The 14,457-nt window shown below is 35.0% G+C and overlaps 1 protein-coding gene across 5 annotated transcripts in view; it reads left to right on the top strand.

The window, feature by feature from the left end:
* Window positions 1-14,245, top strand: part of ADAMTS20 (ADAM metallopeptidase with thrombospondin type 1 motif 20) — a 232,748-nt gene extending 218,503 nt beyond the window's left edge. For all 5 annotated transcript variants that reach the window (XM_082349310.1, XM_082349311.1, XM_082349313.1 and 2 more), the window contains 2 exons: window positions 9,454-9,558; window positions 11,966-14,245. In XM_082349310.1, coding sequence (XP_082205436.1) covers window positions 9,454-9,558; window positions 11,966-12,055 — 195 coding nt within the window. In that variant the 3' untranslated portion in view covers window positions 12,056-14,245. The remainder of the gene's footprint in view (window positions 1-9,453; window positions 9,559-11,965) is intronic.
* Window positions 14,246-14,457: the final 212 nt, after the last annotated feature.

The raw sequence follows: 14,457 nt of genomic DNA, 5'->3' as shown, positions 1-14,457 counted from the left end.
AGTTGGCCTGTCTTTGATGAAGTGTCTAGATGGTCTGCCTCTACTGATATCACACTCAGCTCTTAGCCTCCACTAATTAATATATGATCACTCTTTTCTTTCAATAACATCCTGGAGGCATAAATTACTACATGGTCTGATCCAATTAAACTCAGGCCCCTTGGCCAGGGTAGTCTTATAGGTCAGTCTTTGAGGTCAGGTCAGACTTCAAGAGGAGCCCTTCTTGGCTGTCTCTTTCCCTGCTTTTCTCTGTTAAACTGAGCTTTGACCTACGATTTGGCTTGTTGCTCTCATCCAGTTACCCCCCCATCCTCCTCTTAACTGCACAGCACTAAAATCTTATTTTCAATGCACCCTTTAGGCTTAAATTTCCCCATGTTTGGTCCCAAATAAGCTCAGTCTCCTTAGGAAAAGCTATGGAACTTTCTGTTCTTATAGCTTGATTTTCCCCCAAGGAAGAACCTTTGCACCAATTCTGTGGATTGAGTGGGTAGAACCCACTTTGCAGAGTAACATCCCCAGTCTATAAGCAGAATGCTGGGTAATGGCAACATCCCCTGGTCTTCTTGTCTTGCCTTGCTCAGCATGGAACTTCTGTCCTACCAGTGATTTTGAGTGAGACTGATTTAGGCCTTGTGTTCTTGGCCTGCCATGCCTGGGGCAGATCTTCTGATCTATGAGTAGGGACTGAGTGGTGGAAGGGAGCTTCAGACTCTCTGCCATTCTTGCCTCTAAGACAGCTTCAGCAACACAGAGCTGGGTGAGATGAGGAGTGCTGGTGTCCCCTGCCCCCCGCTGCCCCCCACACACCCTAGGAGGAAGCTTAGCCCTAGCAGAGAGCTGGGGGAAATATAGTCCTGTGTTCGTAGCTGCACCCACGAAGAGTAGAACTATCATCTTGCTGAGGTGGGGGAAGAGAGGACAGGTCATGGTTCAGATGTCACAGATGCTTACTGTTCTTACCTAGATTTCATAGATTTTCCTGAATAAATGTTTCTCCATTTTTTTGTATAGCCTTAGGACAATTTCAAGAGACTTGAAATGGTTTTGTATTTTATATTTTTTTATATTTGAAATTAAACATTTTATTTTGAGGTAACTGTTGACTGACATGTAGTTCTAAGAAATAATACAGAGATCCCATGTACCCAGTTTCCCCAAATGGTAACATCTTGCATGATTATAGTATAATATCGCAACTAGGATATTGACATCTCTACATCAATATACAGAACATTTTTATCACCACAAGAACTTTATTTTTTAAAATTTAATTTAATTTAATTTTTGGCTGTGTTGGGTCTTCGTTGCTGTGTGCAGGCTTTCTCTAGTTGCGGCAAGTGGGGGCTATTCTTCATTGCGTTGCACAGGCTTCTCATTGTGGTGGCTTCTCTTGTTGCGGAGCACAGGCTCTAGGCACACAGGCTTCAGTAATTGTGGCATGCAGCTCCGTAGTTGTGGCTCGCAGGCTCTAGAGCACAGGCTCAGTAGTTGTGGCGCATGGGCTTAGTTGCTCCACGGCATGTGCGATCTTCCCGGACCAGGGATCGAACCCGTGTCCCCTGCACTGGCAGGTGGATTCTTAACCACTGTGCCATCAGGGAAGCCCCACAAGAACTTTTATAATGACAACTACTTCCCTCCTACCACCAGCCTCACCTTATCCCCTAGCAACCACTAATCTAGGCTTCATTTCCATAATTTTTGTCTTTTTAAAGATGTTACATAGGTGGAATCATACTAGTACGTATGTCTAGAACTTCTAGCATTATTTTGAAGAGTGGTGATAGTGGACATGCTTTAATTGCTTCTGATCTTAGGGGGAAAGCATTCAGTCTTTCACCATTAACTCTAATGTTAGCTATAGATTTTTGGTAAGTGTTCTTTATCAAGTTGAGGAAGTTCCTCTCTATTCCTATTTTTCTCTATTGTTTCACTGAAGAAAGAGTCCACAGGTCTCCTCAAAAGCCATTCCAAATGTGCTCCCTCTATTGGCTATATTTTTTAAGGTACATAGCTTTGCAGAGGAATCTCAGGTTCTCATTCAATCTTTGAGCCTGGTTAGCTCTATTCATGTCCATTCTTCTCCTTCCCTGCTTCACTCATGTTGGCCTACCAGATGATTGGTTTCCCTCCAAAATGGTGACTCTCTGACCTACATCTTTTATTTAGTTCTCTTCCCAGGACTGTGCTTTTCCTGATGAACTCCCCCTTCTGAAGTCTTACACTGTGTCTCTTTGAACACTTGTTCTAAGGTCAAGGATATGTAATCTAAAACTTTTAGCACTTTAAACAATCTTTTCTTTCACATATGGATATTTAAAATAACTTTTCCATTTTGACCCTTTTAAATGGAGACTATTCAGTCTCCAATGACCAACCCACGTCAAGACTGGTCAACTTTGTCCAACAATCCATATTCCTTCTAATAAATGCCTTCTGGTCATATACTTGATATGATTAGAAAGAAGTAAATTGAGGATGCCACCTAGAGATGTGAAGAGTGTGCTACAAGGTACCATTACCTTGGAAAGGTCATGAAATGCTGGGAATCTGGTCCTTTTCATTACATGTTGAATTGAATAAATCTGGTCAATGAGACATCAACAAAGTTCACAGGAGACTGATATACAAATAAGTAATATGTCAAGTGGAATCAAAACTCCTTTTATCTCATTAGTAAACTTTCCTTGTAGAAAATACCTTAACAGCAAATTATTATAAACAGTATATTTCTCAATGAGCATGAAATCAGAATAAGAGATCTTAGAACAATCAAGTTTTTAAATGATAAAACAAATATTTTCATTAATTTCTAACTCCATTACTCCAATTTTTATGTAACGCCATTTTTCCCTACAATATCTTGAGAAAGTTACATAGTTATAAACTGGGTAACCCCAGTTTACAGTTGGAGAAACAGACACTCTGTGTCAACAACCTGTACAAGATCCTTGAGGAAGTCAGAGGTAGCCCCAGTGTAGTAATAAAATGCTCCTCTCTGCTAGTCAAGGTGAAATGGCTCCCCCACTTAGGTGGCATTTCTGGAATGCAAAGCTCTATTTCCAAAATTAGATGTTATTGGGCATAGGTATGTGCTGTCAAAAAAAGGTATGCCCATTTTTTTCAGTCTGTATTCAAGTGCCTGAGGTTACTGTTACCAAAAATACAAACTTCCCAGTATTCTTGAAGCTATTCTGTCAAATATATAAACCAGATTCTGTGTTAAGTTATACAAGATTTGCATGAATACTCTCCAGATGTTTAATGTCACAGAAAGAACTTATTCTGTTGTTTGGGATTCCTCAAAACCATATCCTCTGTGTTTGCATATGACAGGACACCCCGGGACATGAATGCTAAAAAGAGAATGGACACATATGGCACTCTCTAGGGAAAATAAACTTTGCCACATTGTAATATAAGATGAAGTTAAGGAGTGTGATGTGACTTTAGAATATATATATACACATATGTATATATATATGTATATATATGTATATATATATATATATATCAAAAGTGAAGTAAAATTTTTGGTACTTTTCACAGAGCCATAAAAAAAAAATCACAATGTGTATCTCTTTAGCTGTTTCATAATTAATATTGATTACATGAGAGCAAGAGAAATAACCAATGCCAGAGGATCATGGCCAGCATCCATTTTGAGTATTCAGAGCCAGTTTTAAAATATTTTGAAAGTGTATTCTTTATTATCAGAGTGTAGAGTTTGATATATATGCATAAGATCTACCCTTTTATTTATATTGTTTAGATCATCTCTCTCCTTATTTTTGCCTGCTTGATCTATTTTGTTATTAAAAGTGGTATATTAAAATTTCCTATTATTAGGGTGTTTCTACCTATGTCCCCTTTCATCTCCTGTAGTTTTGTTTCATAAAAGTTGCTGTGTTATTTGATGCATAATACTCACATGTTATGTCTTCATTGTGGATTATGGTTTTTAGCACTTCTTTGTCATGTTTTCCTGATTTCGTACTTGAATTCTACTCTACCTTATCAGGATTTGCTACCCCTTTTCTCTTTTTATGTCCATTTTCCTGGTATACTCTTGCACATGCTTTTAATTTTGGCCTTTATGAGTCACTTTAAGTGTGTCTCTTACATATAGCATGTACTTGGGTTTTGTTTGCAAGTCAATTGGAAATTTTTTTCTTTAACTAGGTGTTATATTCATTCACATCTTAAGTTAAAAAAAACAATAAAATTGCCTTTATTAGTATACAGTTTTAACATACATACAGATTCATGTTACTATTACCATGATCTGAATATAGAACAGCTCCCTCACACTTCCTCCATGGAGTCAATTCCTCCCTCCCACCTAACTCCTGGGACACACTGATCTTTTTTCTGTTGCTTTAGTTTTGCATTTTCTGGGATGACATAGAAATGTGGTATAAGTGGAATCACACAATATGTAACCTTTTGAGATTGACTTCCTTCACTCAACATAATGCCTTTGAGGTCCATCTGTGTTTTTGCATGTGTCAATAATTTGTTCTTCCTTATTGCTGAGCATTATTCCATCAAATGGATGTCATACAGTTGTCCTACAGTTTGTTCATTTGTTGGAAGAAAATGAGTTGTTTATAGTTTTTGGAGATTATGAATGAGCTGAGATGCACATTTGCGTACAGGTTTTTGTGTGAACGTACATTTTCATTTCTCTGGGATAAATGCCTATGAGTGAGATTGTAGGGTCACATGATATGTGTATGTTTAACTTTATAGGAAACTGCTAAACTGTTTGATACAGTGGCTGTACCGTTTTTTATTCCCACCAGCAAAGATTAAATTTCTAGTTGATTAGCTTCCTTGTCAGCACTTAGCATTGTCAAGTTTTTTGTTTGTTTTCCCATCTTCTGTGGTAGCTCAATGTAGTTTTAATTTACATTTCACTAATGGATAATAATGTTAAGCATCTTTCATGTGCTTATTTGCCATCTGTATATACTGTTTGGTGAAGTGTATGCCCAAGTCTTTTGCTCATTTTTAAAATTAAGTTGTTTGTTTCCTTATTGTTCCTTACTGTTTAGTTTTGAGAGTTCTTTATATAGTCTGGATACAAGTCTTTTGCTGTATATAACATTTCCAAGTCTTTTTCTCCTGGTCTGGACCTTATCTTTTCTTTCTCTTAATTGTCTTACACAGAGTGGAAGTTTTAAATTTTAATGAAGTCAAATTTATCATTTTTTTTCCTTTGTGGGTTGTACATTTAGTGTCATATTTAAGAACCTTTGACTTACTCCAGGTTACAAAGATTTTCTTCTATGTGTTCTTAAATTTTTTTTTATAGTTCTACGCTTTACATCTAGACCTATGACTGATTTTGAACTAATTTTTTATGAAGTCGGAAGGGTTTTGCCTATAGACATCCAGTTGTCCTAACACCATTTGTTGAAACGACAGTGATTTCTCCAGTAAATTGCCTTTCCGCCTTTGTCAAAAATCAATTGGAGGGGACTTTTCTGGTGGTCCAGTGGTTAAGAATCTACACTTCCAATGCAGGGGCATGGTTTCAATTCCTGGTCGGGGAACTAAGATCCCATATGCCACGTGGTGAGGCCAAAAAAAAATATATATATATATAGCACATATTTATGTGGGTCTATTTCTGACTCTGTCTTCTGTTCTGTTGATCTACATGTCTCTCTCTTCACCAACACAGCACTGTCTTGGTTATGATAGCTTTATTATAATAAGTGCTAAAACAAGGTAGTGTGGGTCCTTCAAATTTATTTTTTTTCAAACTTGTTTTAATTATTTTAATTTCTTTGTCTTTTGATATAAATTTTAGAATCAGTTCTCTTATTGGAATTGCATTAGATCTATAGATCCCATTCATAATAAAATATGTGGAACAAATTTTAAAATTGTAAAACCTAATGATATAATGGGCACATATGAACCAACCAGTCAATCAAAGAAGTGGAACATTAAAACTTGCATCTATTTCTGTGCTTTCCCTCTGTCTTGTATCCATAACTACTTTTTCCTTTGATGAAGCTAATTACTCAAGGGCAAACATTCGAATTTGTTGAATTCTTAGGTCTTTTGAATCACTTTACCTTCCACTTGTGATTTGGCTGTTAGAATTTTACTTCTTATGATGGCCTCTTCTAAAAAAATGTCGAGAGTACAAGAGGAGATACACTTCATACTACTTCAAAAAACCATATTTTTTAGTTTCTACTATGTTGAACTAATTTTTCAAGTTAAACATTAGGTTTAAAGAGGTTTAAATTTTAATCTTAAATAAAGTAATGGATTTGAAATAAGTAATTAATACAATTATTCAGTCATTTATTACTTCTAAAGTTCCATAGGAATGTACCAGTACCTTTCTTATGGCACCTATAATTCTCTACATTGCATCACATTTATTTATGTGTATATCAGATTTAGTTTCCTCCATTTTATTAAAATAGAATTGTCATTAAACATTGTATTAAAGGTGTACAACATAATTATTTGACTATGTATATATTGAAAAGTTATCACCACAATGGTTTTAGTTAACATCCATCACCTCACATAGTTACAATTTTTTCTTTCTTGTGATGAGAACTTTTAAGATCTACTCTCTTAGCAACTTTCAAATATACAATACAGTATACTTAACTATAGTTACCATATTGCACATTAATCCCCAGATTTATTTATCTTGTAACACCCTCACCCATTTCCCCCTCCAACTCCTACCTCTGGCAACCACCAATCTGTGCTTCACTTCTCAAACCTGGAGCAAGACCTCTCTCTGTATTGCAGTAGTGCTTCATACCAAGTCTGCCACTCAGTTAATTTCGAACAAATGAGTGAAGTGTATTTTTACCTCTGTCAATATCATCCCAGATCTCAGTTGAATTGTTTTGCCATTTCTTTGAGATTGTATTATGTAGCTTTTGAACAAGGACTAAAGATGTAAGCAAAGCTCATGAAAATTAGTCTGGAGAAATGAAGCAGCAGATATTTCTAGACCCAACTCATTGTTAATGACCACCTAAGTCTCTCAGTACTGTAGTCAGTTGGATTTTTGTCTTTCCTTTCCAGCTGAATGCTTGCAAGCAACCTTGAGCAGGGAGGTAAAGAATAAATGGAAGTGTAGACTATTAGCTTGTGAAAACATTGCATTCCCCCAACTGGGGCACTCAATAAGTGGCTAGTCACAGGAAACCTACACCACAGAATATAGTTCCATTTCTTTTATTTGGTGAGAAGCCTATTTATGAGTTAATGTGGGATGAAGGTATTCAGTGCAAAACCTGTATCAGATGACTAAGTATTAACCAGTAGAATATATCCTTAGAATTACTCCTTCTCATTCAAATATTTACTAATATAAAATTCTGGGCTTCCCTGGTGGCGCAATGGTTGAGAATCTGCCTGCCAATGCAGGGGACACGGCTTCGAGCCCTGGTCTGGGAGGATCCCACATGCCGCGGAGCAGCTGGGCCCGTGAGCCACAATTACTGAGCCTGCGCATCTGGTGCCTGTGCTCCACAACAAGAGAGGCCAAGATAGTGAGAGGCCCGGGCGCCGCGATGAAGAGTGGCCCCCGCTTGCCACAACTAGAGAAAGCCCTCGCACAGAAACGAAGACCCAACACAGTCATAAATAAATAAAATAAATAAATAAATAAAGCATGACACAAATTAAGCAATGTGAATACCATCAAGCTTTAAAAAAAAAAAAAAATTCTGATGTGTCTAGCATTAGTGTCATTCATTATCACGAGCATGAAGGGTTTAGCTGTATTTGTGTATTAACTTTTACAATGTTAAAATTTAATATTTATAATGTTGCACTTAATTCACCCATTTAAAAACATTTACTGAGTGCCTAGGCCTTCTTTTGGACTCTAGGAATACAACAATGAAGCAAACATACAGGTCATATTCTAAATTTCATAACCAAATGATGTCTATAGCAATTAATTTTCTTTGAAATTTATCTAAAACAAATTATTTCTGTTTTGGGGAAAATTCTCCATATATTATCATTGTATTATAAATGTATTTGAATCTCTATTTTGATTTTAAATAAGAAGTATATAAGATTGCTAAGAAATCTAACTTAATAAACTAAACTGATACATAATTTTTTAGCAGTTGTAATAATTCATATTATAAATATATTCGAAATCTATTTAGCCTTTGCTTTCATGACAAGATAATATTTTCATTGACATAACATAATCTTTAATGTTTTATCACAGTCTTGCTCAAGATTCCTGAGTCTTAGGCCATAGGATATTGTGATGTGATATAAGATTGTCCTAATATCACTCTAAATCTGTATGTATATTAAATATTGGCAGTAGGTTTAATTAGCTTTCATTAAGTACTTCAGCTTTTCAGTGTATAATTCTGTACTGCAAGATCATATACATGTGCCACAAATTTTACCAATTTTAGTCAGGCACTTTCTTAATTAACAGATATTTAAAGTTTATTTTTTTTTAAATAAATTTATTTACTTAATTTATTTATTTTTGGCTGTGTTGGGTCTTCGTTGCTGCATACGGGCTTCTCATTGTAGTGGCTTCTCTTGCTGCAGTGCACGGGCTCTAGGCGTGCGGGCTCAGTAGTTGTGGCACACGGGCTTAGTTGCTCCGTGGCATGTGGGATCTTCCCGGACCAGGGATTGAACCCGTGTCCCCTGCATTGGCAGGCGGATTCTCAACCACTGCGCCACCAGGGAAGCCCTAAAGTTTAATTTTTAGCAGAGATAGTCTGGACTATTTTGACATGAAACTGGTTCTTGTGTCTTGAAAATAATTAGATCATAAAGCCACTAGGGGGCTCACATACCATGTGTGTAAATCATGTGGCATCAGACGGCCACATAAGTACTTCTGGGTACTTAAAAGCACATGATAACTGGGGCAATAATATCACATTCAGTAGTTTTGTGTGGTAGGTTAAAAAGTAACATTCTTAACACAAAAGGTAAGGGCACAGTAACAGAAGATTCTAGGAAATACATTAAACAGGTGTAACTTAGGGAAATTAGCAACGAGGGGTCAAAAATTGAAACTGGAGAAATGTTAAGTCTGGTTGGTATCAATCCCTGTGAACACCCCTTCTGACTGGACTTGCTGTTGCTACAGGAGCATAAGCTCTAACTGTCAACCCTAGAGTCCTAGTGTTGGACAGAATTACTTTTGCACAAATAACATTATCTGGTATTATTTCAGTTGTCTCTTGTAATTGAGAAGACTTATTTGTAATCAATTTAAAAAGTCTTTAGCCTATTCATTTTCTTTAGTGTAAGATTGTATCAATATTCTTTCATTTTCTAAAGAAAGAATCTTGAAAATCAATTCGAGTCCTTTCTTATATAATTCCAATTCAGGTGTTTCCAGCCAAGTGCATGCTTAAATATTTTATGAATTCTATCTATTTTTATTTTGTTTTGTTTTCAATCCAGGGACAATTCAGCATTAATTTGGCTGGAACTGGGATGAAGATATCCAGTACAGCAAAGTGGCTTGCTCAGGGCAGTTATGCCTCTGTCATCATTCACAGATCACAAGTAAGTCCTGCTGGACCAAAAAACCTGTCTGAAATACTTCTGTGCTGTGAACTAGCATTAAAGGTCCTCTACTTTAAATTTAGAGTTATATGAAGTTAATGACTAATGCGTTATTGCATATGATGGGCTATATTACATATAATGAAATATAACATTAATTTATGAAATTATGGAATTGGGTTCATTTTTATTCATGTGCTTATGCAGGTTTTATATACATACACATTCATGTTTAGCCTATAGATATCTGAACATGAAATCAAATGCCAGAGCATATAGATTGAAGTAGCTCAAGTTTGGGGTTGATGGCTTGAAATGCAGGTACTTCAAAAAGAGGTAGTGCTTTTAGCTATACTCTAATTATTAAAGGTTTGTAGGTTTTAATATTTCAAAGTGAGAGGTAACTTTTTGGTTTATTTACCTCACTACTTTGATTTAGTGATAGAGCTGAGGTTGGAGCCATTTGTCATTTAACAAATATCCTTCATAGGTTCTTCAAGAATTAGGAACATTTTTTATGGCTGTATGCATATTTTCCTCTGTCTACCTTTATCTAGAGAACATTGGTATTTGGTTTTTACCTATAGAATATGTATTATCTAAAGTAGAATCCATTTAATTTTGATGCTGGTATGGTGTACTAGCACATACTCTTTATGAGATGTCTCCTAGTACTTGGAGTTACCACATCTTAGATAGCATTATTCTATCTATAGTAAATCAGGATCTACATTATAAGTGTCCTCACCTATATTGCACATAAATCAGCACCATCAACAACCCCCTGCCCACTCTAAGGTTTTATAATTTTTCTTTCTTTTGATAAAAGTGACTTCTGTTACACTCCTATTTATATGAATACTACTTGTAAATGAAATTCAATTTTCTAATAATCAGAGACTAAAACATTATATTTCTGAATATTATGCAATTGTGTTTCAATTTATAATTAAAGAATTTAAATTTTTATTATTGCTATCATATGGGCAAGCAGTAGGCTTTTTAAAAATGGCTATTTCTAAATATTTATTTGGCAAATTTTGGTCTAATCCCTCTTGGTAGAAGAATGGAAATAAATTAATTACCTAGTTAAAGTATATTCTGAGCAAGTAGAAAATTTAGAGAGTGCAATGAGATATTCTGATTTTATCCAGCTTTTAGGTATCTTTTGGTTAAATGAGATCTGGCTGAGGGCAGCAGTAAAAATGAATATTTAGTACAGTCATTCCTTTTGCTTCTATTTAAGTTCTATTCTAAAGATTATTTGTTTATTTAATTGAGAATTTCTCCCTCAATCAAAAATTTTGCACATGAAGGTATTTCCTGAGATCTGTTGCCTGGTGTGAAACTGAGACTTGTGAAACCCGAATGTACTTATGGAAATGCACGCATATTTTCATTTCCCAGTAAATTTAAGCAAGATTAAGGGTTTACTTATACAATCCGTTTGCGAACAGGAATGTATATAAATTGGAATTTTTACTGCCATTCCTTTCTCTGTTTACTCAGACTCTCTAGAGTTTAGAAAGCTTCTGAAAGGAGAGGCAACTTCAAAAGCCCCTGATTTCAAAACATTCTTCATCCTCAAAAGTTCCAGGAACCCAAAGTTTCCTTCTCTACTCTCCCTCCTTAGATTAAAAAAACAAAAACAAAGCAAAACTTACCTTTTCTAGAAACTACAGGAGTTCAAGCTATTTTTGCTTTATCTTATTAAAATGCCTTTTGACTTTTGGACCTAAAGATGGAAGACAGTTTGGAAAGAAAATCTAGCATGTCCTGACCACCTCCTTCACCAGCCTCTGCCCACCCATTCCTCAATGAGCAGCTCTGATTTCCTAAAAAAAGAAGAATCTCCCTTTTTAGTCCTTGTCTAATTATAATTCCTGCTTTCAGTCCAGTTTTATTACCCGCCCCCCCATTTTATCACCTTCTAAATATTTTCTTCAGGCTGTGTTTCTAATGCTTCCAGGAGATATTTGAGGTTAATATGGCTTGGATTCAGTTAAGGTCAAGTTTGCATAATATCTTTCTTTTATTTAGTCTGTGAGAATCTTATATAAAATCATGGCAATGCTAGACAACAGATTGGGAGAGGTTTTAATAAACTCACTGAAGCAAATAGATATCTTGTTGAAAAATAAGTGGGTTGAGATGAATTGTCTAAATTAGAGTGTGGTTTATAATCATTAAGTAGATAATATGAATCTCACATTATCTAATTCCCATGACCACAAATTTCAACTAATCCTGAAATGGCATGATCTTTGACCTCAAGTGTAATTGTTGTATGAAACCTTGGCTAATTATTTCAACCTCATGATTCAAAGCATTTGCTTTTTCTGCTTTGTGCACGCAGATACTAGCTTGTAACAGATTCTCCTGTATCTCTGCCTCTTCCTATTTTCAGGATGGAACCAAAGTCTACGGTAGATGTGGAGGGTTCTGTGGAAAGTGTATTCCTCACATGACTACTGGTCTCCCAATTCAAGTAATATGAACATTCAGAAGTGGGAAGTGTGTCCCAAAGAGGAGACATTTTCTGGAACCTGCAAATAGCTGGTGCTTGTTTCTTTACTCTTCCCTTCCTGAGATTTCCATGTCTAAAATGTCTGTGCCTTTTTTTCAGGGCGCTCATCAGGGAGTCACATCACTGCTTAATTTTTCAAGGCCTTCAAAATAAACTGAACGATATGTGATTCTAATCTGGATCCTTAAAAGGATATAGTAATTTATGGTAGGGTATACAGGGATGCTTGAATTATACCAAGATAATATTGCTGTTAACAGCTTGGACTGGACCACAATTACGTTATGCCTATAAACACACATGTAAATCTCTGCTCTGGTATCCTACTGTACAATGAATGTTTATTCTACTTGTTAAAATGGAGCAAGTAAAAATTAGGAAAATGAACTTATTTAAAACTGCCATAAACATATTGAATCTGTCAGGTGAATAGCAAATCAATAGTCACATCAAAAAAGTACATAGCCATTATACTTTCTACTGATACAGCTTAGATACCTTGTTTTATGTTTCCTTTAATTTTTAATTGTGCATTATGGTGCTTGAAAAAAATCATCCTAAATTATGGTATAATTTTGTATTTAAAATATATGCTTTGGTTAAATACTAAATATGAAATTTTGTGGGAATAATACAGAAGAAGATATGATATAGTAGAATTTGACTTAAAACACCTACCTCTAATTTGATTGTACTTATAAGAGCAATACATTGTTTTTATAATGTTTATATTCTATCATGTCTTTATAGATCTTATATATGTATATGTCTACTCTTAAAAAATTAATTTTCTCACAGTTAAGTACTGTATTTTACTAATCAAGTAGAAAAGTAAGAATTATTGACATGTTGAAGATACTATTTTGGTAAACATAAAATTATGTTTACATTTGCAAAATTTTTATTAGAGATGTTCAAGTTATTTCATATCTGAGGTGTCTCAAAGCCAGAACATAAAAGATAGTATAAAAATTAACTATTCATGGACAAATTCTCAGGTATTAAGAGATTTTTTTCAGGTGAATAATTTGTGTATTATATAATAATGTGATTTTAAAAGAATCATAGACAAATAATATTTTTCTATGGCAACCTACTTTATAAACCAAGAAAACTGAATCTACTAATAGATTTTTGCCAGTAAATAGTAGTGTACTAGTTTTACCCACAGAGTTTTTCTTTTTCAAAGATTTATTAGGGGTATATTGTACCATATAAGGTACTAAAGCAATTTTGTGCCAATGTGGTTAGATAAACATTTAGGGATCTCTGTATCAGAAAAGAAGTATTTTGCACTATGTGCCTGAAACCAGTTACAAACATTATTACAAACTGTGTAACATTTTCTAGAAATGTTTTTATTCATAAGTAAAATCTTATAATTTATAAACATTTAAGTAATAAACATATTTGTGTGATACATTAGGACTTTGTTTTCATTTTCCTTACAGGTTAAAAAAAAAAAAAAAGGATTCTTCACCAAAAGGTCTATAACTCTAAAATCACTTCAGAAATTCTAAAAAGATTTTATTCAAATTGTTGCAGCTGGGATGGAAACAGCTCCTGTCCAGTGTATACCCTTCTCATGGAAATATGGGCAGGAGGCTGACAAAAATTTGCAATGACTTCAAAAGCTTCTGTTCATAGAAGGGGTACCCATGTATACTCATATTCAATTGGTCAAATTAAATCACATGACCAAATCCTAGTCAATGGGGCAGGGAAATATACTACCTCTACAATGCAGGATGGCCAGACATATGGAAATGAGTGAGGACTCACAATCCTCTCCCAAGGGAGGGAGTAGATCCTTTTGAACAATAATATGTTACATCCATCCATCTTAAACTTCCCTAGAAATTGCCAAATTACTACTTTCTAAAGGGGTTAAATCAATTTAAATTACCACTGGCAGGGTGTAAAAATTTTAGAGTATCCACATCCTCAGTGACATGTGAAATTTTTTTCTGATCTTATGGGGCAGAGCATAGTATTTCATTGTTTGAATTTATATTTATTTAATTACTAGGTTGGATGAAGATCCTTTCATATATTTTTTGCTATTAGGTTCCTTTTTCTGAGAATTGCTTATTTATTTTTTGTTTTACCTCTCCGTCCTCCACCTTTCCTGCCTTTCCCCACCCTCTAAACTCCACCCCCCAATAAAAAAAAATAAAAAAGGAAAGAAACAAACATATAAGGGAGTCAAGCAGTTTTATGTGAATGTGATTTAAAACATTTGAGAATCTCTTATCACAAAGCATGCTTTTTGCACTGTACCTTAGTTACAAATATTACTATGCAGTGTATAGTGATTTTCTATACCTGTTTATCATTTAAAGTGAAGCACTCTCTACATCTATTTTGTCTAT

The sequence above is a fragment of the Balaenoptera borealis genome (assembly GCF_965194805.1).
Source record: "Balaenoptera borealis genome assembly, chromosome: 13".
NCBI lineage: Eukaryota > Metazoa > Chordata > Mammalia > Artiodactyla > Balaenopteridae > Balaenoptera > Balaenoptera borealis.
Note: the sequence above shows the minus strand (reverse complement) of the source record. Positions and strands in the feature narration are given on the sequence as shown.